Here is a 22,736-nt window from a genome sequence, read left to right on the forward strand (position 1 = left end):
GTGGCAAACACTGTCAAATACACACGCCCCAGCTTCCAACTAAACATTTTTTTTTCTCCTCTGTGTAAACCAACGGTCAGAACAGAACTCAAGTCATACCTCTCGGCACTTGAAAAATCTTCTCCAGAATCAAATCTTTCTTTACAAATTCAACCATTTATAGAACACTGAATGCTGTTTCTATGCAGATGTTTTCAGCTTTGAAATACTAGAGAAAAGCTCCCAAACATAATTGCCAAAGCTGCTCCAACAGTGTGAAACTGCTGAGGTTTTAAGGGGGACTGAGCCAGCTCTGTCTGATCAACTGTCATTTCAGAGCACATCTGAAATTCTGCCTTGATGATACTGAGTTGCTATTTGGACTATTAATCGATCTGGACAAGGGACAGCAATCTGCATGGAGATCAAGTAACAAGCAAAGATTCTTAGCACAACTAAGGCATTATCCTTGTTTTTTTACCCTACATTAATAACTGAATGAAAAATGCACCATTTGTTTCCTCCTGGAACACTGAAATTCCTTTTCTTCTTCCATTATCATCTAACAGGCAGAAATGCTGCCATTCCACAGAGCAATGCAAGTTAACTGCCCTTGCTAAGGCAGTGTCTTACAGTTCTGTTTCCAGCACCTCCCACTCCTTTATTCTGTGTTATTTACCTAAACTTTTACACTACCTTGATCTTCAAGTTTTAAGACAAGTTAGTTGTTTCTGCTTAAGGTCAACAGAATATTGGTAGCATTTCTGTGGCTGTGATAATCTAAGGACATAAACAAGCTAAGATTTGTATGAAGAGGTGTTGTATTAGAGCAACTAACAATGTTGCAAGGGAGTGAGAGGAGGATGGAGACTTCTGAGCATGCAGTTTCTTTTTCAAGGCTGAAACAAGTCAGTTAAGTTCAAGACAATCATAAAGCAGATACAACAGGCCCCTCTTATCAGACCAGGTGAATATGATCTACCTACGAAATGGAAAGGCAGCCTATACACTGATACTGTCAAGTCAGTTTTATAAGCAACACAAAGCTGCTCCTATTACTCCCCTCCCATTATTAAATGTCCACTTCACATAATGCCAGCTTTGTACATCAGACTACCTTGGCAACTTTAATATCTACAGACCAACGATGGAGGAAATGATTGCAGATATTACCCTTCTCATAAAAATACCCCTGAATGTTCATAGTATCAAATATTTTGTTTCCTCTTAATTGAAAGGCAGGTGGCCCAGATCCTCCTACCTTACAGGACATAATCCAGCATACGTATACAATGTTATTGCAGCTACTGCAATTTTAATAATAGAAGTGCAACATAAAACAAGAACCACATGAATTAGGTAGAGTAAGCATTCTTTTAGCAGAGGACAGATGCAGTTTGCACACTCTTCCAAGCTAACCTTGCGAGGCAGCGAGGCTGGGCAGCGCCGGTGATGAAGCAGCTGACGTGACAACACCAAAATTAAACCCAGACCTAGGAAGAGAGAGGAGAGGGAAAGAATGACTTTCAGCTCAATGTGCTGAAATTTCCAACTCCATGATTAACACAACCTTGAGACTCAGATTTCCTGTGCAAGTCTGTATTAGGTCAGACACACATGCACAGTTTCTCCAACTAGACATTTGTTTCTCCCTGACGAGACTTCTAGGAGGGCTGCTGAGAGTCAGAATTCAAAACCCTTCAAACTGTCCCTCATCCTCCCACATTCTTTCATTTCTGATATATGTTTCTTCCCCATTCAGCTCAGCAGCCAAACACCACACACCAAACCATTAAACTCCTGGGAGACTGGCAACAGCAGAGGCTATAGCAATGACCAGAACTCACTAAAAAAAAAAAAAAAAGGAGATCACTCACAGCAAGACAGAAATTAAAGTTCCCAAGATTGCTGAACACTAAAAAAATTGCATCTTGCAAAAATGCTGTGATCTTTCAAAATGAGCAATGGGGTACACACTAGAGACCTTCATCCCCTGAGGCTTTTTAAGCTTTCTCACTGCCTCGTCCACTGATTCTCAAGGACCAGCTGCTGATATAATAATCAGGCTGCAGAACTAAGACATCACAGACAACAGTGCTGTATTTAGCACATGGTTTATAGACTGAAGCACTGCAGCCTGGGACAAAGGCAGGGTTTGTTTGCTTTTTGAATCTGAATTTCAGTGTTTCAAGAAAACTATTTTAGCATTTTGAGGAGTACTGCAAGGCATTTAGATAACATCCAACAAAGAAATGTTTAAGACTGAATGAAAGCAGTTACTTGAAAGTATTGAGCGTGTTCTGAACTACTTAGCATTACCCACTTCATAAACTCACTTTGATATCAGATACCTAAATACAGTGAATTTCAAACAACTATTTGTAAGCAGCAACTCCTCTTCCTCAAAGATACAGTATCAATGAAATTGGTTTTTCAATCCCTTAAAAAACACTCCATAAGAGAGCTTTCAGAATAACTACACGTTCATACTGTGTGCCTTGCTTTGTATTACTGTTACATGACAGAAACCACCAGATGGCACGATGATTTTTTACTCACTTTCACAGAGTACTTTCCAAGCCACAACATGGAATTTCTTCTGTTGTTTTAAAATAAAAAAGTAACTCAGCCAGTTTGACCACCAGCACAAATTTCAAGCCCTGTTTGGAAATTTCAGCACTTCTGCATTTCAAACTTCTACCACCACTGGAAACCTGCATAGGTATGCCCAGGATAGGAAAAACAACATGACTCTCTTCGGAAACAATCTTCTGAAGCAAATATTAATATGGCCATATTCAGTTTCTTTCCCATTCTTTTCTGGAAGTGGAAGCTTCTGAAGTTCAACCTTTTCACTTGCTGCTGTAAAGTCTAAATTCATTCTTATCTCACATGCCCCTGTGCAACTTACTAGGGATGATTTCCTGCAACTGCTCTTTTTTCCTCTAAATAAAGAGCACAGTTTAAAACCACCCATGGTGTCATTTTTACAGCACTCTGCAGCTTATAGGTAACACTTCCTATAGCAGCCAATACATTCATACAAACATCAACTACAGAGAAACGTTGAACTTCATACAGACCCCACAGATGAAAATGAGAAAGCCTTGTTAAACTGTGCAGACGTTGCTGGTACTGATGTCACTGTAGAGGTCACAGCTGTAACAGTTTTCACCGTCCCTTGTCCTGTAAGTTATAAGAAGCATTACAAAAAAAAAAAAAAAAAAGACAGTTCACATCATCTAACTATCAAAAAACAACAGAAGAGTTTGTGGACACAGCCTACAGTTTTATCAGTTGGAAACAAAGGATTTTTTGCCAGTTAAATTTTTCAGATACTTGTGCATAGGAAACATTCCTGCTGTTGTTACATCATCACAGACTACATGAATCATTTCAAAGACATAAGGTAACAACATATCTGATCAAAGGAAAGATGCTTTTTTTTTTTAGCTGTTTTTAATGTGTGCTGTTACAAGTTACATATTCAGAGTTCACTCTGAAAGAGGAATCACCAAATTCCAAACATAGGCACACAGGCAAAACACAGGCTTGCACACAACACCACTCTCATGTTCTTCTGTACTTTATCTGTCCAGATTCCTGCCTTGAGATAAGCATAGCAGCCTCTCAATGGAGGCAGATCTTTTTTCCTCAAGGTCCTTATTCTCTGGACTGTCACACTGACAGGTGACATCCATACCTTTTTTCTGACTCCTCCATGGACTGCTTACCTGAGATTTTGTTGCCAGATGACGTGGGACCAGGTGTAGACACCACAGGACAAGATGCAGATACAGAAGAAGGTGGAGCCTGCCCCTTAAGAGAGCTCGTTTGAGGTGTCTAAAAAACACAAAGATGCTTTAAGTCAATGCAGTTGGCACATACCAGACCAAGATCAGAAGGACCTTTGTCAATTACAAGACTCAAGCATAATGAACTAGAGGAAGGCGGTCAAAGTACACGGCAGTCCAATTCTGGACCCCCTACACCTTGAAATTTAAATGCTGGGTCAGTACTCAATTTCTTCAACAAGTCTCTTGGAGAGGCCAGCACGGGTCCACGTGCAACAGCTCAGTGATTCCAAAGGAAAGAGAGCACTGCATGGTTTTCCACTGAGCTGCCATAACAGCTTGCCCACCAATAAGAAATATTTCCAGTGAAATACAGGACAGGCAAATAAATCTTTGCCTTGACTGCCTAGCACTTCTTTTAGGTGTCATTCAAGTATGTTCACCTAACACCATTTAATTTGTTGTTAGTTGCAACCCTTACTGCTGCAAGGCTGTCGCCACTGAAAAGCTGCAAGAATCTTCAAAAGTGAGAAAAGGCAAGACATAAAAATAAATCTAGGTCACAGATAAATCAACTGCCAAGAATATAGGCCAAGCTGTGAAATGACACTGTTAAATGACCTGTTCACCAACAACTAAACCCCAAACTGTACTTAACATGTCTAGGCACGGTACACCGAAGGAAAAGTTCTGTATCAAGATACCTGCTTAGCCTGATTTGTAGCAACAGTTGCCAGAACTTGGTGGACTGCCTGGGCTGCAGAGTGAGGAACTGATGACCTGAAAAAGAAATATTAAAATATTAAATGAAAGACAAGTCTAAAAGTAGATTTGCTTGTCCCTCACAATGCCCAGCTTCCAGAAGACTTGAATAACCCCCGTTATTAAACATTCCAAGCACAACTCAAAATGAGCAAATCTGATTATGGAATAAACCTCTTAAACAAATCATCCACATTCAACAAAGGAAGTCTGCAAATGCACTTAAAGCTCTAGACTTAAATGATCAAGTCATCTTCACACACTCTTGTCTCCAAAGAGAGTCAAGCTTTCTACTTTACAAGAAGCCAGTGAAAAAAATCAGCAGGTAAGGGGATTACAATTTTATGCCTAGTGGATAAGAAAAGTAAGAAGCTTCTCTTACAGTGCAAAGCCCAGACAAATGCATGTAAGTACATGCAACCCTCAGAAATGCTGAGCAAGGAGACAAAGCTGCAGAGAGAAAAAAAAAAAATCAAGGTGTTCCATGTCATTGAAGTATAGTATAAGAATTAATGAAGTTATGACAAGAAGTGTGATAAGGCTAACCTATACTCTCCAAAATAGGCTTGGAATTTCGACCACTATATAAATGGCACATAGAGCCTACAGACAATTACTGCAGAATGGCAGCTACTTCCAAGGGGAAGCATCCTACACATTGTGAGCCATAAATGTACCTCATCACTGTAGCTTGAACACATACATCTAGTTTCAGCATCTCAAGTAAGCAGCTCACCAGCTTAAATGGTCAGTGCCAGAAGCCTTCAGCAGCATAACAAGTTCAACACTTAACTGCATCTCTTACCCTAATGGAGTCCTTTCATCTTGACACAGGCCATCTATTCCCTAACAGAATAAGCAGCCTTTGTAGTATAGAAAGGGATAACGCTGGAAACTCCAGACAGCAAGAGAATCTGAGCATTGAAAGTTAAAAGCATGAGAAGTCCCAAACTGCACTATTTGGTCAGCTACACGCCAGTTCACAGGAGTTTCCTATTAGCTATGACAGAGGCAGAGGACGCACGCAATTCATTTCAACATATTTTAAGTTCACACAAACCCTGGACAAAGAAGGAAATGGAAAGCCTGTGATATTCATGATACGGTGGGACCTTTTTCCAAGAAAGGTCACAAGACCACTTGATCCAGAGCTCCTCTGACAACAAAAATGCTGGTTTTGATTTCAGTTTGAAAACTAAATACGAATAGCTGGGCTGGAACCACCACCACACCTAGTCACAGGCCACTGCACAACTGGTAACAACTGCAAGAGCATCACTGCTTAACAACCTGCAGAACATGCTGTGCTGGCAAAAGACAGTACCTCCGAAGAAGCAAAAACTGATGAATTAATTTTGCTTGGTGAATGCTCTTTATTTTAGTGCTCAATCTGGCTGGCAGGCTCAGCCAGGTAGAACTGTTAGGTAGTATGTTTTAATGACGTCAAAATAAGGCTGTAAAAAGCCTTCAGGATAACAAGCCAGCTGGTGCTCTATACATTAGAGAGGTCCAATCTATCCTGCCCATCTAAAACTATTTGAAAGTAAAGCATGTATTTAACTACAATTCAAGTGAACACCAATCTCAGATACATATCACTCATTCATGTCTTGATCTACGTACTGCCAGTACTCTGCTGTTTTTATTACAGATTTGATGAAGATGGGTGATCCCTTTAAACTGATTTTACAGATAACCCACTAACAGCAGGTGAAGAACTCTTTCCTGACAACACTGCTTTTAGCAACATTTCCCAAGCAGAGTTGTTGGCAAATTTTACCCATTTAGAAGAAAATACATTAATAAAAACCTCCCAAACTTCTTCCCAGTTAAAATGCAGAAGAATCTCTGGGTTAGCTTTCAATGTCAGCAGCTGAGTTCCACCAGTGTAAGACTGCTCCCTTTTCTGAAAGCTACACTAAAGGAATTTTACTTTCTTCTTTGATAGTGAAGGGTATAAACACAAGTATGAAAAATCAGAAATAATGTAACACCAATTGTCCCAAGAACTACTTGTACAGTGCACACTTATCCAGATAAAGAATTTGCAGCTCCATGGGGACTTATAATCAGACATACGTGGTGATTAACCTCAACTTTGCTCACACTTTTCAGTAATGCCCTTGCCTCCCCATCCCAGAAATGGCCGTGCATTATCTTGGTCTTAAGCACTTGCAGGAACATCAAGCAAATATAGTTTCAAGGTCGTTACCAGCACAGAGAAAGGGACTAGTTCTGCAGCTGGTGACAGAGCCTGGTGATAAGACAAATCTCTGGAATGAGCTGAGCTGGCTGTTGTCTCTAGGCAGCAGAGAGAAGGAAAGCCAAGAGTTACAGCTAACTCAGAAGAAATTTTAAATTCAAGGTTAAATGCCAGAAGCCAACCTTCATAGTTTCCTTATGACAGCTTTGCAGCTCTGTATTCTTCCAAAGCGATCAACACCCAGCCCTTCAGTCAAAAATCTGATGTCAAGAAATTTAAGACAAGTTTTCAGAGAAGCAAGAGTGCCATTCTACCTCTCCCAGAGGGTGAGTCATGGAACAGATGGGAGAGGCATAACCCCAGAGTTTTTCTCTGTAATTGACAAGGAAGTAGAAGGAACAGCATCTGGACAGCTTAAGTCCACAGACCACACTCAGCAACAGAGAGGTGAACTTCCATTGAAGAAAGAGACCAAACAGTATTAGTGACTGGAAACAGCAGACACAAAGTGAGTGCTCACAATGAAACCACTGGATTTCTGCAGGAGGGAAAGTATTAAAATACATTTCAAAGACAAATGGAGGGTGATGTTAATACCAGTCTTGTTTGTTCATTCAACACTTTACTACTGGCTTGTCCTGAGCTGGAAAGAAAATATTTTTTCCATTCATTCCACAAACTCAAGACTCATTTCTAAATGCACCCACCACTTCACATTAAGTCAGGCTACTGCTCTACACTGGTAGATGGGCTCTATTGCAAAAGCAATAATGAAGGCTACCAGAAAAAAGGGAGATCCCACTCACCCTATTACTGCTGAGACAGCTGGAGTCAATGCACCAGTCTTGAGTTCTCGTACATTCACTACCTGGGGAACATTCTTCAGAGTTGACTCAGTCAAGGATGTGCTCACAGCTTTAAGAAAAAGAGAAACGTGGTAAATACCTTCCCCATATTAAACACTGCAATCAATGTTGTGTCTCTGAGTGTAACTCCAGAAGAAATCCATGCAAACTACTAGAAGGTATGTGGCATTATCTGGCCCAGATGGTTGGCCATCTCAGCCTTCGGGTAAGGACACCAATAAATCAACTCTTCAGCTGTGCTGAGGTCTCCTAAGTCATTGGCTCTTCTGCCACTGCACAGATAAGATAGGGTACAAAGAAAGGTGACGTGGGAGTTTCTCAGGCATCTTTTGTCTTTTTAATGTAAGCTACTGGTACAAGCCACTGGATATCTCATAAGCACAACACAGAGATGTGTTGCACTGCAACAGTCTTCTCCTTTGAGAGCACTGAATTCCTGTGAAGTCCACATTCAAATGCTCAGGAGTGACTTGGGCAATCAGCCATCCTTTTACCTGGGGACTGTGTAGCCATCTGCCTCCGTAGAGCAGCAGCAGCAGCTGCTTGTGGTGCTGGAACAGTGACGGTGGGAGCAGGGGCCCCATGTTTCACAGTCTTTGTTGCAAGCATTGTGCTGTCTGCCCCCTGTGGTATGATTCTGTTTGAAGATGTAGGCACTAAACAGCAAACAAAAAATATTACAGTTCACTGTATATTTTCAAATCTGGAAAACCTGAAAGCCTTTGCAAACTGCAATTCCTATGATTATACAGCTTCCTTCTGATAAGACAGTTGACAGTTTCCTAGCACAGGGAGTTTAAGTATCTCAGTGAATTCAGCAAGTAAACTGCAGTATTCGTCATTTCAATGCATCAGATGACTTTCAGTTTGCTGTTGTAGTCACTTCTACCAACAGCTTCTTTTTCATTTCAGGGTGGTCATGTTCTCTGACTGCAGACAAGAAAATCTGAGTATATGCAAACTTATTTCTTACTGTTTCTGAGCTCAGAAGGCCTAACCTTGTGCACACCCACCAAATGCAGAAGTAATTCAGCCTTCTGTTTGGAGGGGCAGTATTTTAAGAAATAAGGCAAATTACTGAAGGAAGACAGTGCCACCTACGGCCAGCATGATCTACAAGTAACAGGCTGTCAAAATGCAGTCAGTGAGTCAGGTACTTTAGTGCATTTGGGTACTTCAGTGCGTGGATGAGATTACAATGCCACTCTGCTAGCTGCTTCTGGGAACTTAGCAATATAAATCTCCCTGCTGCAATCTCATTTCTCCAGAACCTGAAGCACTGGCAATTGATACAGTGATTGAAGACAGTGACAGGAACACATGCAGAGCAGCAGAAACATTGCAAAACAACTCACACAGAGTACCCAAAGAGGGGTGCTGTTTCCCAAAGGAGGGAGGCTGAGCCACCAAACCAGGCTGGACTGATGGAGTGCGGACCACAGGGGCATGACGAGGGACTTGGACAGGAGCAGCCTCCTCTTCCTGGTCTGCTGCCTGTGGATCCTCATTCTCCAGGGACTGGGAAACTGAGGATGTTGAACTAACTTCATCCAAGTCTTCGTAGTATCTTGTGGACAAGAAGGCAGATCGGGACAAACTTGCTACAACAACAGAAACAAAAAACACTTGTATACTAAGGTGAGAGAACGATCCAGCTGTACAGCTAAGATGTACATCCTATTTTAGGATGCTCTTCTACCACCTTGCTTTAATCCTACATTACTAGGATATGACTTCTTAACTGTCAGCAAATGCAACTTTCAGTAAGATTGTCACTGAAGTAGATTCTTACTGAGGGCAGGTGAGGAGCAGTGAAGTAAGGGCAGAGGCTGAGAGTAGCTGCCATAAGCCAATTTCAGCACCAGTTCCCACAGGAGGTAACTCACTCTCATCGAAAGCATTCCAGACTTTTAAGATAACTAAAACTTTACCTGGAGCTGTAGACCTAACCGGAGGAGTCTTTCTCTTGGCTAGAAAATTCCTCAACTGTGTCAGCTTCACAGGGGATAATTTAGCTGGAAAACATAAGAGAGTTATGAAGTCTATATCCAAGCATTAAGTTAACATTTGTGTATGAATACCAGGAAGAAAGAATACATTACCAGGTACTTTAGGTGGAGGTTTGGCACGTGATTCCAAAGTAGTTTTCATCAAGGCATTGCGCAGGCTTTCAAGGTCACTGTCAAAACTGTGATGTAGTAGATGATCAGCAGAAATAAATCAACCGCATTAAGAACAAAAACAGGGCCAAAATGAACCACTAGAACCACTAACTTAACTGGAAGAACAGATGGCTCCTCTAGATACTGTGTTATTTAATTGCATATATCTTTATGTACTTTGGGAATTTCTAAGAGTCGTTCACTTTTTACCATGAATTCAGACAAGAACAGCAGTATCTCTGCCCAGAGGTCCAATTATCCTGACCAGGCTATTAGAAAAATATAACTTTCAAGGGAAGTTTCTGATAAGCATCAAACAGTGGGTCCCACAAATATAAACAATGAGCTTCTGTATTACCTGGGCATAGCTTTGTATCATTTCTAGGACACACTGTTCTCACATACCACGTCCACAAAGCATCACTCTTGGGGACACACACACACACAGGTGGGGACAAGACAGCAGAGACAACACCGCTCAGGACCGTGCACGTCACATACCTTTGAGCACTGCTCAGAGAGGATGCATCACTGGGAACACTCCACTGAGATATCTGATTATACAGCCGGAGCTGCTGCAGGCTGTTCACCAACTGATTTAGTCTCTTCTTCTGCTGATTGATTATTTCCCGGTTATTAGCGAGGGTGTTAAACAAAGTCTCTCGCTCAGGAACGAGCAGACGCCTGAAGACATCAGACCAAGAAACACAGATGAGAATGGTCCCACATTTCTGTCTACAAGCAGGCACGCATATAAAAAGTGGCTTGGTGGTTCCAGATAGTTCTACTCCACAAGGTCAAACACAGATTGGTTTAAACGCTAAGGCAATTCTGTTTGTCTCAAACACACATTTCTCCTGTGGCCACACTGTACATTCATTTGTTTAGCTTATTTACCAGATCTATTATTTATTAGGAATGTTTCATTAGCTCCCACTAATGGGTGCATTCAGTCACTATAAAGCTAATTTTACAGTTTTTTCTATTATAAGCACTATTTTGCCAGGAAAGGGGATGTAGCAAGCATGGATCAAAGTTCCCCAGCCAAGTAAACTGAACCCACAGCTCTCTACTTATTTGTCTTTGTTGAACTTTATTCATTAACCCCATAAAAGAAGACTGCACTGTTAAACAGAAAAAGGGTTTTGTCTGTTGATGAGGGGCACTAAGGTCCTCACTGTTCTACATTCCAGTTTCAGTTACTTACTTCTGCTTTCTCTCCTGTTCCAGATGCCGATCCCACTCCAAATCCAGAACATCATTCACATCCTGAACAGCAAACTTCACATACTGGTGCAAGCGTCGAATTTCCTGCCACGCAAAATACATCATATTCTAATTCACTTCAGAGCCCTCAGTTTCAATACAAGAAGCTGAAGATCCTTCAGGTTCAGTCAGTGCAAGCCGTGTGAAACCTACCCATATTTTTGTGTGGAAAATTTTATCCAGCATGATAGAAAGCAACACAGAGAAAATCTAGTTATTAATTTGTGGACTACTTGCGGGGTTTGGCCTGGCCATTTTCTCCTACCTCTGAACCATAAGACTTTGCAAAACATTTGCAAGACACTGCCAGGTCCCCTCAGAAGAGGTGGTACACACATCAGGCATCGTACAAAACAAATCTGATTTCAAACTTCACTTCCAGAAGATGACTCAACTGTTCCCACTTCAAGACACTGAAATATCTAACAGCTGTAGGTGATGGCATCCTTGAGGGCTGTTCACACAGCTCTGGAATACCAGCATTCAAACCACTTGCAGCTCCCACATTAACAAAAATAATTAACTTGATTTTTAAAGGTTGGAAATAATTCCGTGTGCCTTACTTTTTTTTAAGTGACATATCCATAACCATGTGGTTGCAAAACCAGCACAATGAAGTGAGACATCTCTCGCTACAAGACCTGCTCCTGATCAAACCCAGCTTTCTGTCTCATAGTTGTCATCCCTCCAACCTGTCACAGCATGAGCACGCCTTTAATTTTCATTTCATAAAATGGAAATGAAAACCACATTTCGTTTCAACTCATCTCAACAGAATGTTCACTTAAGTACAATGATGAACCAGCCAAGTAATGTTGTTTAGGAAGGATTCCACTGCAAACATTTTCAAGATACAGCATGAAATTCTAATGTAACATAACAAGACACTGATTTTCTCTCCAGCAATTACAAGCATTATATAATGTTAATTCTGAACAGCAAATCAATATGTCTGGACATTAGAAAAGCCTCAGGGTTGCCATTAAAACTAGTATAAGAAGCTAACCAAGGGAGCATTTTTCACCAGGGAGAACATGGGTGAAGCAAACTGAACAGAATCTAACTCGGAGTAAAGCTGGCTTTCTAGTCCACTTTCAGAAGTTGAACTGAAAGCTCTCTCCTTACATACCAATCCACCTCTCTCCTACTCTTGTGATTCTTTTCACATGATCCTCTTTCAGCATTAGTGAAATATGCATTTCAAGTTCATCAGCGCTCTGAAGTCACGAGCATAAACTCTCCACAGAGAAATACAAGACATCAAAGAAGGCATAACATTCAGACTGTGAATCAATCTACAAAATCCAGGTGAAAATTATAGATGAGACCTAAAAAGTTACTCTGGATCAGTTGATTCCTAGTACTGTCTGCATGCACGTTCTTGATACCAACTGCAACTAAGATGACACTCAGTTATGCCTCTCAAGATGACACTCAGTTATGCCTCTCTCTGCCAATCAAACCTTTAAGGGAATTTATCAGGGCACACAAGTGTACAATTGTAGGGCACATTCATTCTATTTTACTTAGGGTTACATAGTGTTACAGCTCTGGTGATGAGAATGAAGAGTACTTCACCCTTGACCTTCCCTTTTTTCTTTTAAAGTCTCTTTTTACACTGCTGGTTATTTTCCTTTGTGCCCCAGCTTTTAGAGTATCATTTAGATTAATGCTCAGACATCCATAAAAATAACAACGCGGTTCTGTTAAGTCATAATAAATCATCAAATTACTCTATAAGGCATTTGCAGAAGATAAAAATAATCCCAACAACACTTCTACAAAGTGTTGAAAAAAATATTTTTTTAACTGAAACCTTGGAACAAACACTACAGACTGAGAAGGAACAGTAAGTCAAGAGTTACATTCTAAGCTTTGAACAGATTTGGATCTGAGGTGAAATTCTTCCCTTCAGCAGAAATTTTGACTCATCACTGTTAATTGCATGCACTGCAAACCCAGGGAAACAAAACTAATTACACTTTCACTATACTATGTGGAAACAGCAAATACCTAGGGCAGAACAAAACAACTGGGAACTTGCACACAAGTCTTTGGGGTTTTTTATTAATTTTATTTAAAGCTCTAGATTTTAAGCTGGTTACCATGCTTCATACCTGAAGTTGTGATTCACTCTTGGGATCCAAAGGTTTCTTATAAAGTAAGTGTAGATACCCCAAGCTACGATTTCGCTCATTCTGCTCTCTTGCCTCTTCTATCCCTGCAAATCCTTCCAGCAAGGTTGTCTTCAGAGTACTGATATCTCCATGCAGTGACTGCAAACCAAGCAGACAGGATAAGGTTCAAAGGGACATTCTTCCACTGCCATCTCTAACACAACAGCTTCTGCAACATTCATCTGAAACAATAAGTGCAAATGTTGCATACTTAAGAGGTTCAATCTACATTTACTCAACGCTAGCAGGGTGAGTGGAAACACTAGGTGACAAAAGTCATTGTTGAGGAGTTAAACAGTTTGAAGATACTCAGTCACACACTTCTCACCTCAGTTGTTTCTTTAATTTCCAAGAGGAAGGTGTGGAGATCATCTGACTCAGTTCGCAACATTTTCATTTCCTCTGGGGTACCCACTTGGAAACAGGCTTTGGAAGTCCTGGCCTTCAGCTCATCCATCTCCTTTTGAAAATGTGCAATCTGCAAAGTAAAGAAGTAAATGCAGCCACTAAAATATACCACTTTCTGGAACGAAAGTCACTAAGTGTTGCTACAAAGCCACCAATACCTGCCACTTTATAACCAAAGCAGGAAATTCTTCTTGCAAAGTAACAGGAAAGAATACCCAACTTTTCCAACACAGGGATTGAAATTAAAGATGACTGAACAGGACATACAAACAGCAAGTACAAAACAGGATTATCACACCACCTGGAAATTTTCCATTCTGGTTCCTAAACTACTGAAAGACATCATCAGAACCCTTGCAAGTTGAAAAGAAATGCCTCCAGCTTCTAAAATGAAGAAAATTGCCTGGAAAAAAGAAATCTCACCTCCTCTCTGATTCCCACAATGACAGGGTCTGAATCCTTCCACTGGTGGACAGGTTTGTCTAAAGCAGTGCTAGAGAGTGCTGATTTGCCCTGGAGGAATAAGCAAACAACCCCCCCCACAATATTAACTATGCAGTACTAGCACAAGGGAGCTTTGAATATTTAAAAGACTCCAGACACCAGTCACCAGAAAGACAGCTGCAATAATCATAAACATTTGTTCCAAACTAATATAAGTGCACATTCAAAGTAATACTGCAGACCCCCAGACATGTGACTAAAGCTTTGTGAAAGCAAAGGAAATCTTTGTGTGCTGCTCTGTATTACGTTTTGATTTTGTTATCTAGAATTGGTGCCTCGCGATATCATCAAAGCAGCTCTTGACTGCTGATTAGAGAGGAAAGCTGTTAAATGCTCATTTCCATAACAGTAAGAATCAGTGTCTGCAACTCTGATTGTGGCAATATACTGCATAGTTTCGTTTTTCAAAAGTCATGCAAGGAACACAGCTGTGGTCCCACTGACTTGCAATTTGTGTTTATGTCTAAGGAGAGCCAGTTCTTTGACCTAAGATTATTCAATCAGTAACTCAAAGCAATTCAAAGGCTATGAAAGCATTCACCCACTAAGAGGAATCCACTCAAGTTCTCATTACCGGAGTAGAGCTTGGTTTTGCTGCTGAAGGGGTGACTTTGGCTGTCTTCTGTAGTAAAGATGCTGCAGGCATATTTTGAGCAGGACGCGCCGCTGGAATTTAAAAATAGAGGAACAGTAATTTATGAATCTATATTCAGCACAAGAAAACAGGCTTTGATTAGATAACTACAGTCACCAGTGGTAAATCCAACAGCAATGGTGTTACAGGCCCCACTGAAAAAAAATAAAGGATCCCAAGGCCCCTGGACACTCAGTCATTTCAGAGGTGGACTATTATTCTGTTAACAAATGAATGCCATCTAATTTAAATTCACTTCTGAACATTTTGAACTCCAGACACTCCAGGCATAAGACAGAATACTGATTTGTATGACTGCCCAGAAACAGTAATCAGAGCACTATCACAGAAGAAGCATCAGAATTCCTGGATAAGCTTAAAAATCTGAACAATTATTTCAATATGGAGAGTTGTCTCTGCAGGGAAACAAACCACACAAATGGAAAAACTTCACAGTTTCAGTACTAAGTACATAGCAGTATTACAGTGGGCAGATGAGGACACCTGCTGCAGCAGTATAAGCAACAGGAAAAATAAGAATGGACGGACATAGTGATTTGGTTTCTAACATTTTTAGAAGTTGGTTTGTAATACATATTTCCAACAGCATACATCAGTGGTGCAACCTACCTGCAGCAGGTGCAGGGGTTGAAGCCTTCAGGGGTGTGGTAGGAGAGGCTGAGAGAGTCACGGGCTGACTCAGAGGACCTCCAGAAACAGTTTTTGAAGTGGTTGAGAATGAAAACATGGTGGAACTGGCAGGACAGCTGCTGGTGGTGGGAGATGAGGCGTCGACAGCTGTGAACCTGCAGAAGAAAGCAGAGCAACTTACAGCTCTGAACTGGTCCAAGCTGCTTCCCTCCATCTGAAAGAAACATTAAGCTCTAACAAACAGTCTCTGAGATCAGCAATAAGTTAAGCTCCAGATCCGAAATTTCAAGCTGGAAATAGTGGGAAGGTACCATCAGGGGTATTTTGGAACCATAAAGTCTGCTACCATAGACCACCAGAGAGGAAAAACCAAATCCCAGCAAGAAGTCCTACCCTGTTTCAAAATGTACCTCTTCATTTTGCACAAAAGCACCAACTATAGCAAATCTGAGCCACCCTTCAGCACCAGCCTTGCAACAAAGCTCAAAGAGAAATTCTGCAAGAAAATATGAATTTCCATTCATCTTCACACTTGGGCCCTGAAGGCAGCAGAGCTGAATATTCAGCCAATTCACAAGCGTATCATTTGCTTTATACACAAAACATGAAATTTAAAAAGCTCTAAGAGCTACCATCAGATCTTGGTGTAGCAAAGATTATTCTAATTAAAAAATAATCATCTGAACGATCAGAAATTCCTTAAAAAACATTTACACAAAAATTGTTCTCCATGGAAAGCAACTCCAACACAGCTCTGCGTTTCAAACTGCTTTTTCTGAAAAGGGATCAAGTCATAGGAGTTGAAGGGAAGAATGAGTACATGAAAACTGAGAATATCCACCATTCAAACCTATTTTGCCTCGTTAATAAACAGCATCAGTTCTCCTTCAGCTGCCACGAACAGCTCAGCATAAGATTCAAAGATTACAGGTCCTACAGCCACTGAGCAAGCATCCAGTTAAGAACCTAAACAAGAGGTCTGGCATTTCCTCCACAGTGGAAAAGGAATCCATCACCTACGGATACAGCTTCCTCCAGCTCTGTGCATTACTCCTGAGGTTGGAGATAAGGAACCTTCACCAAACAGTGAAAGGAACTCATGCTACCACCACTGCACTAAAAAAGTACAAGTGTTCGAGTCCCAGTGTTTCCCAAGAGTCTTTAACTATGATTCACCTCAACCATTGTGTGATCTTCACAGCTACCACACATTGTCCACACCTGGACTGATTTAAATTAACTAACCAGCCACTGCACTACAGCATCTTTATACTTACTTCTCACTGAGATTCACTTTAACTGAAGAAGCTGAAGGGGCAAAAGATGACTTCTGCACAGCAGGCTCTGCGGAGAGTGGCAGCCCAGGTGAACTTTCTGAGGATGGTTTCAAGTTCATGGATCCAAAGGAGAAGGAGGTGGCTGTGGCTGCAGTGGTGCCCACAGGAGGAGCAGGTGTTATGGATGCCTTGGGAGAAGTGGAGGAGAAAGAGAACGTTGCTGCTCCTGTCAGACTTGGAGCCAGAACTTGATTGGAGGTATCACTGGTAAAGGAGTGAGGTTCACTGGCTGTGGAGCCAGGTGTCTTCGCAGTTGAAGGTATAAAGGAAAAAGCAGCTGCTCCATCTCCTGCAGGAGGCTGACTTGGGGCAGGAGCAACAGCTGGTACTGCATCAGACTTTAAACAAGTTGGTGGAGCAGACGGAGCTGTGACAGTACTTCCTGCAGAAACACAAATAGGTAAAGGAGAGAGAGACTCGTTTGGCTGCAATAATGGCAAAAGGTACCACAAGGCCAAATAGTACCTGACTGTCCCATCAAATAGTATCTCTTTCACTAGGAGGACAGTACAGCAAAGAAGAGTGAGGAGGGAAGAGAACTTCCAGTCCCTACATCCAGCAAAAAAAAAAAAAACAGTGCACAAAGTTCATGCTGTGATCAATACTGCAGTTTACTTGCATCTAACTGGATTAACACTGCCTGGAATTTCCAGTGAAAAGGTTTCACCTTTCTCCACTGCTTTTAATGAGGTTCCTGCTGTCTCACATAAAACAGGTTGTCAACACACAAATCAGATAGCTCTGCAGAGAGGCAGGCTGCCAAACAGATGCACTGTTTGGAGAAGGAGAACCAAAAGCAGGCTTAGGAAAGAAAATGGTGGGCTTGCAATTATTACTGCATGCACAAAGAGAAGCAGAACAAGCAACTGACCTGCCTACTTTAGCATAAGAAACTGTCTACTTTCCATTGTTTATTTGACTGTATATTGGGTGCCATAAAACTACTGCTTTTCACCTCCTGACACTATTTTCACAGTGCTGAAGAAAGTTGTAACTTAAGTAAGCTCTTTCTGCTGTCAAATATGTTAGCTCATATCATGGCCTCCTTGGCAAAACACAGAGGAAAATCATCTCCATCTGGGAGCATTTAGACCCTGCTCTAGGTCTGCACAGCATTTGAGTCAAGTGGAGTCTACAGTCACTGCTGCAGTTCTAGTCCTACTACCCCAAGTCTGGGCAGAAAGCCTCCTAGAATTGCTCTGTCCCTGCTCCCCAAAGGTTGACTGCACAGAGGAGTTTAAACACACCGTCTGAAAACTGTCTGAGATCCCCTAAGATGAATAGGACTACATTATTTCATCTGGATGTACAAGAGATGGAGAATTGACTGAGGAGAACAAAACACACAAGAACTGTTCCTCTTATCATTATAAATAGAGAAACAACATTTTCTGTGACTGCAAATCTTTCTCAATACCAAACTCACAGATGAAGACAACAAAGATCCACAAATACAAGTCTTTCCTTAACCTACTTACCTGGTGATTTCGGTGCTCTCTCCCCTGCTGTTGGCAATGGCTCTGGGGTCACAAGAAGTGATCTGACCCCTGGGTTTTGATTGATCATGTAAAATGGGCAGAGCACTCCATCCGTAGAGAGCAAGATGAGAACTGGTGCTGGAGGAAGCGTCTTCTCATCACCTGCCAGAGACCACAAACATAAGCCCAGCAACCAAGGTCTCCTGTCCTGTTCCCACTCTCATCAGCACCCTCTTGAGAAAGAGTCTGCACCAGTTCAAGTATTCTAGCACAGTTAAAGGCCCCAAACCAGTCCAGATATTCCTAAGTATTTTATATTAAGATTAAACTTTACTTAATATAAAAAAAAGCAAATCAAGAATGAAAAGAAATTTTGCTATAATCGTTTAAATACATATATTTTTTTGTTGGTTGGTGCAGTGAAGGGCTATATTCCTCTAATACTGGCTCCTGCTGGGGAAGGGAAAACTCCATGTGGGTGTGCTCCAGGACAAATACAGGTTCTTTTCAATCCAAACTTGTTGCAAACTGTAAAGTCAAATAATGTGTGGTCAAAAAGGAACTGACTACACTCAGTGAGAGCACAGAGTAATCAAAAAGCTTCTCTGAAAACCTTTCTGAAAACTCCAAGGCAGCACAATCTGGGCTTAACAAGGCTGTTCAGACAGATTCCTTAAGCCAATAAATGTATAGGTTAACAGAGAAAATGTTTCAAATTCAATTCTGCATTGAAGTTTGACCTCAATTCCCCACTGTAGGTTGTCATTCAGGTAAAGGCTGCTGCAGTTTCCAGTTAATCGGCACCCTCCTGTGCTCTTCACAAACAACTGCACTACCTTCCACTCTGCCTGAAGGCATCTCTATTTTAATGTCTCTGGGTGGCAAAAGAGAGCTTTCAGAATTCACTGAGGTACAGCACAATAGCTCAGATGTATCTCGTGCTTCAGCCTCTGACAATGTGCTTTGAAGAGCCTCCAGGCAGCACAGGAGGTACACCAGTAATGTAACCGGGCAGATGCAGAGCACAGCAGGGTTCAGTTAGTACAGGCCCTGTGCTTTAATGCAGAATTAAAACCTACACATTCACCTCAACGATCCTTGCTTTTTCTGGCTTTGTAACCAACCCTTCATTTCCTCTTTAGACCACTGCAAATTTACTTAATAAATAAGTTCTGCAAAATGACAGAAGCGACAAGCATCACAAAAACCACGCTGGCAGTCTGAAATCCCTAATATCAGAATACGACTCTTTTAACCTCGTTATTTCCCCAGTTCTGTGAAATGCAAACTCAACTGAGGGGCTTTCCCTTCCATGTCTGTTACTGTAGCATCCCAATCTGCTGCAAGCTCTCAGGAAGGACCAAATTTAAGGTTTGAATCCTTACATAGATGTAATTTTACACATGCTATGAGCTTCCTATAAAAATGTAGGACCAATTATGTCTCAGCCCTGCTTTCAGGATAATTTCCCAGGTCCCTAAAGCACTGGACTGCTTCTCAAGATTATCTCATGTATTGCTACTATTGGGCTATTTCACGTGACCAACACTACTTACTGATTGGGATAGGCATGTTATTGGTGTAGTCTACAGCAACACCAACAGGCAAAGTATCATCACTTTTATCTGTCACGGGAAGTTCTGCTCTGCTGGAGTCCTCCAAAATCCACGATTCCCAGTTCTGCAAAAAAAAAAAAACTATATTATTCTGAGTACTGTTTTCCTGTGCCTAGCCTCCTTCAGGTCATTAGTCTACTACAACTAAAAGATGAGACAAAAAATCTGAAGAATAGCTATCTGAACTTGTCAGATAAATAAACAACAGAAGCACCAGGGTTCTTCACAGAATTGGCTGTCATTTCCTCCACAGCACTGCCTGTCAGATCTGAAGTCAGACACAAGGACATAACACTCTTCATGCTCTACTTCAATTGATGACCTCGTGCAAGTGACTTCATTACAGAGAATTTGACCCCATTTTTAGACTACCAGACTTCAAGTAAATCATGAAAAATAAAGAGTTGTGGTACTTGGTTCAACATACTATCCCTTCCTTTTATCCCTTGTGTCATTCGGATCTATTGTTCTTCTATCGTTTACATTTACCTTAATATTTTGCACAACCTTAATGATTTGGATTTTGTTTACTTGGTTTTGGTGTTTGTTTTGCTTTTAAAGGCACACCCTGAAGTCACGTTGCGGGTCTTACAAAAGTTTTACATGCTTGGACTTTCAAGATAAAGGAGGTACATACACATAAATGCAACAGGAACAAAAGTGTTACCTGATCTCCTTGCCTGGCAAGAATGCTGACTTCTGTGGAAGCTGCTGAAGCTGTCAAAATCAGATCCCTGCAAGTATGGACATAAGTAGGGTTACAAGATGCATGACAATCCGTGGCAAAGTCCCTAGCTCCGCAAATCATTATCATCTATCCAAATTCTAAAAAATAAAATACGATACGAAACAAATTACTCCTCCCAAGATGAAGGAAACACAATTGGCACAATTCTATGTAGAATGTTTACATTTTTTCTTTTAAAATTAGTCAGTAGAGAGGGAGTATGTTGTTATGAAAATAAAGGAGAAGTCAGCTGTACTTTCAGAAAGCATTTTCAAAGTGGCAATTTCATTTGGCTTGTACTCAGATCTCACAGTTTACAGAAGGGAAAAACACTACAAGGAAAAGCACAGACTATGTAGAAGGGAATGTACAAGGGAAAGTCTTTGTCATGATTCTTGCAACCCACCATTCCTCAACATATTTGAGGTAGTAATGATGTTGTCTTTCAGCACAGCTTCCATAACAAGGCTCCATGAAGTTCACAAACTTCTCCGGTCGCTTCTCTTCCTTTTTCTGTAAGGCCAACATTAATAACTTACTGCCCAATGCAGAAATCAAGCAATATCTCATAAATACGACTTCATCAAGGTACAGTAAACTCAAATTCTAAATGATGCCAATATACGTAATAAAAGCAGTTTGCCAATGTCATAAATATAAAGAACAAGCAACAAACTTCTCTGTAGCTGTGACTTGTTGGTAACGTACAGGCAATATTGCAATGACCACATCTGGAGGTGTTTCCAGTGTCCCATCAGCAGCTGCATATACAACAGCAAAGACATATGTGCCAATCCACAGCACATCCAGAACTGAAAGGCAAGGAAACAAATACCTCAGTCAGATAACACTTCAAAATACTTCCTTGTAGAGTGATGTTAACTGTGCGTAGTGCACAAAAGTAAAATGACATTTTACTAGCAGATAAGGAAACACTAACTTCTAAACTACCAAGATGAAGAATTTTAATCATCTGTCCACAAAGCATCAGTCATACTCGGTGGAAAACTATTTATTCCCAGAAATTCCAAATAGAAACCAAAAGCATGGCTTTGATTTGTCTGATGACACTACAGGCCAAACAGCACCAAGTATTTTTAAAAATGGATCACAGTTTGACACATGCAAATGGAGCACTTCTGCTTCCTGAACAGTAAGAACTCAAAGCAGTAACAAGAGTCAGGATGAAGAGATGAAACTCAAGCCAAGTACTGGAGTGGATTTATATCCAGAAATCTCTGTGTTAAAGGGAGATATTACTACCACAGTGTTACCACATCAGCGAGCACAAAACTAACTTTTAAAATGCATTTTTACAATGTTTTAGAAACAGACCAAGACTTTGGCCTACAGTTAGCCTTTCTATGCGACCCAGAGATAAAACATGTAATTCTTCTTCCAAATAATTAAAAGCATTATACTGTTATGATGTAACCAGGGTACTATGAATGCGATGTAACTAACTGTAACAGTAGGTGAATGAGAAGAAGTATTTTAAAAGAGGAAGCAAGCTAAAAATAAACAAAAAAAATGTACCTTTAACAGGATTGTCTGCCTGATAAAAGGGAGGATAAGGGATTACTTTCTTCTCTTGCAGATTCTGTAAATAAAAATACTCTTAAGTACTAAGTCAAAAAAAGCCCCTAAACCAACTCAACTGCAAGTTTTGGAGAAACTCCCAAGAATTGTTTTGCAGTGACTCACTCATCACGTGCCATTATGAAGACACTACACTTAAGTGGCAGGTGCAAATCCTAAACTAAACCCAACACTTTAATATTACTGAAGTGCTTGGGCATGGCTCACAGCACACGCCACCCAACCCAAATTCTGCACGCTGAGATGCAAAAAAAATTAAAGCACACTGCAAACTAGTGAGAGGGTGTCAGTGGCAACAACACTTACAGGCAGATACTGTACCACAGTGCCATTTTGCCTCCCTACAGCCAGTTGTTTTCCCTTTGGGCTCCAACACACTAAGCAAAGAAAAGAGAACTTCATGAGCAATAAGGAAATGCATTAAGGAAACACAGAATTACAAGGCCCTCTAGAAGTAGGACCAATAAATTAAAGCAGCACTTTTTTCACCTGCAAAACCCTATGAATCTGAACACAATTTCCAAGAGCTGAAATTCTTAATCCTCTTACTAACTAAGCTGCAGACAAATTTAA

The 22,736-nt window shown here is 40.9% G+C and overlaps 1 protein-coding gene across 1 annotated transcript in view; it reads right to left on the reverse strand.

Moving 5' to 3' along the window:
• NUP214 (nucleoporin 214) overlaps window positions 1–22,736 on the reverse strand; it is a 40,470-nt gene that overhangs the window by 13,931 nt on the left and 3,803 nt on the right. Inside the window, exons 5-28 of the mRNA XM_065737400.1 lie at window positions 22,470–22,540; window positions 22,101–22,164; window positions 21,273–21,376; window positions 20,971–21,077; window positions 20,505–20,571; window positions 19,778–19,901; window positions 18,222–18,383; window positions 16,684–17,125; window positions 15,386–15,561; window positions 14,696–14,787; window positions 14,041–14,130; window positions 13,538–13,687; window positions 13,150–13,308; window positions 10,974–11,077; window positions 10,268–10,450; window positions 9,707–9,792; window positions 9,536–9,619; window positions 8,960–9,205; window positions 8,099–8,260; window positions 7,545–7,653; window positions 4,478–4,553; window positions 3,714–3,822; window positions 3,063–3,165; window positions 1,399–1,472 (exon numbers count right to left, since the gene is read on the reverse strand). Of these exons, the coding sequence (XP_065593472.1) occupies window positions 1,399–1,472; window positions 3,063–3,165; window positions 3,714–3,822; window positions 4,478–4,553; window positions 7,545–7,653; window positions 8,099–8,260; window positions 8,960–9,205; window positions 9,536–9,619; window positions 9,707–9,792; window positions 10,268–10,450; window positions 10,974–11,077; window positions 13,150–13,308; window positions 13,538–13,687; window positions 14,041–14,130; window positions 14,696–14,787; window positions 15,386–15,561; window positions 16,684–17,125; window positions 18,222–18,383; window positions 19,778–19,901; window positions 20,505–20,571; window positions 20,971–21,077; window positions 21,273–21,376; window positions 22,101–22,164; window positions 22,470–22,540 (3,144 nt within the window). The remainder of the gene's footprint in view (window positions 1–1,398; window positions 1,473–3,062; window positions 3,166–3,713; window positions 3,823–4,477; window positions 4,554–7,544; window positions 7,654–8,098; window positions 8,261–8,959; window positions 9,206–9,535; window positions 9,620–9,706; window positions 9,793–10,267; window positions 10,451–10,973; window positions 11,078–13,149; window positions 13,309–13,537; window positions 13,688–14,040; window positions 14,131–14,695; window positions 14,788–15,385; window positions 15,562–16,683; window positions 17,126–18,221; window positions 18,384–19,777; window positions 19,902–20,504; window positions 20,572–20,970; window positions 21,078–21,272; window positions 21,377–22,100; window positions 22,165–22,469; window positions 22,541–22,736) is intronic.

The sequence above is a fragment of the Cyrtonyx montezumae genome, unplaced genomic scaffold, assembly GCF_038088225.1.
Source record: "Cyrtonyx montezumae isolate F1298 unplaced genomic scaffold, pur_monq_1.0 scaffold_20, whole genome shotgun sequence".
Lineage (NCBI taxonomy): Eukaryota > Metazoa > Chordata > Aves > Galliformes > Odontophoridae > Cyrtonyx > Cyrtonyx montezumae.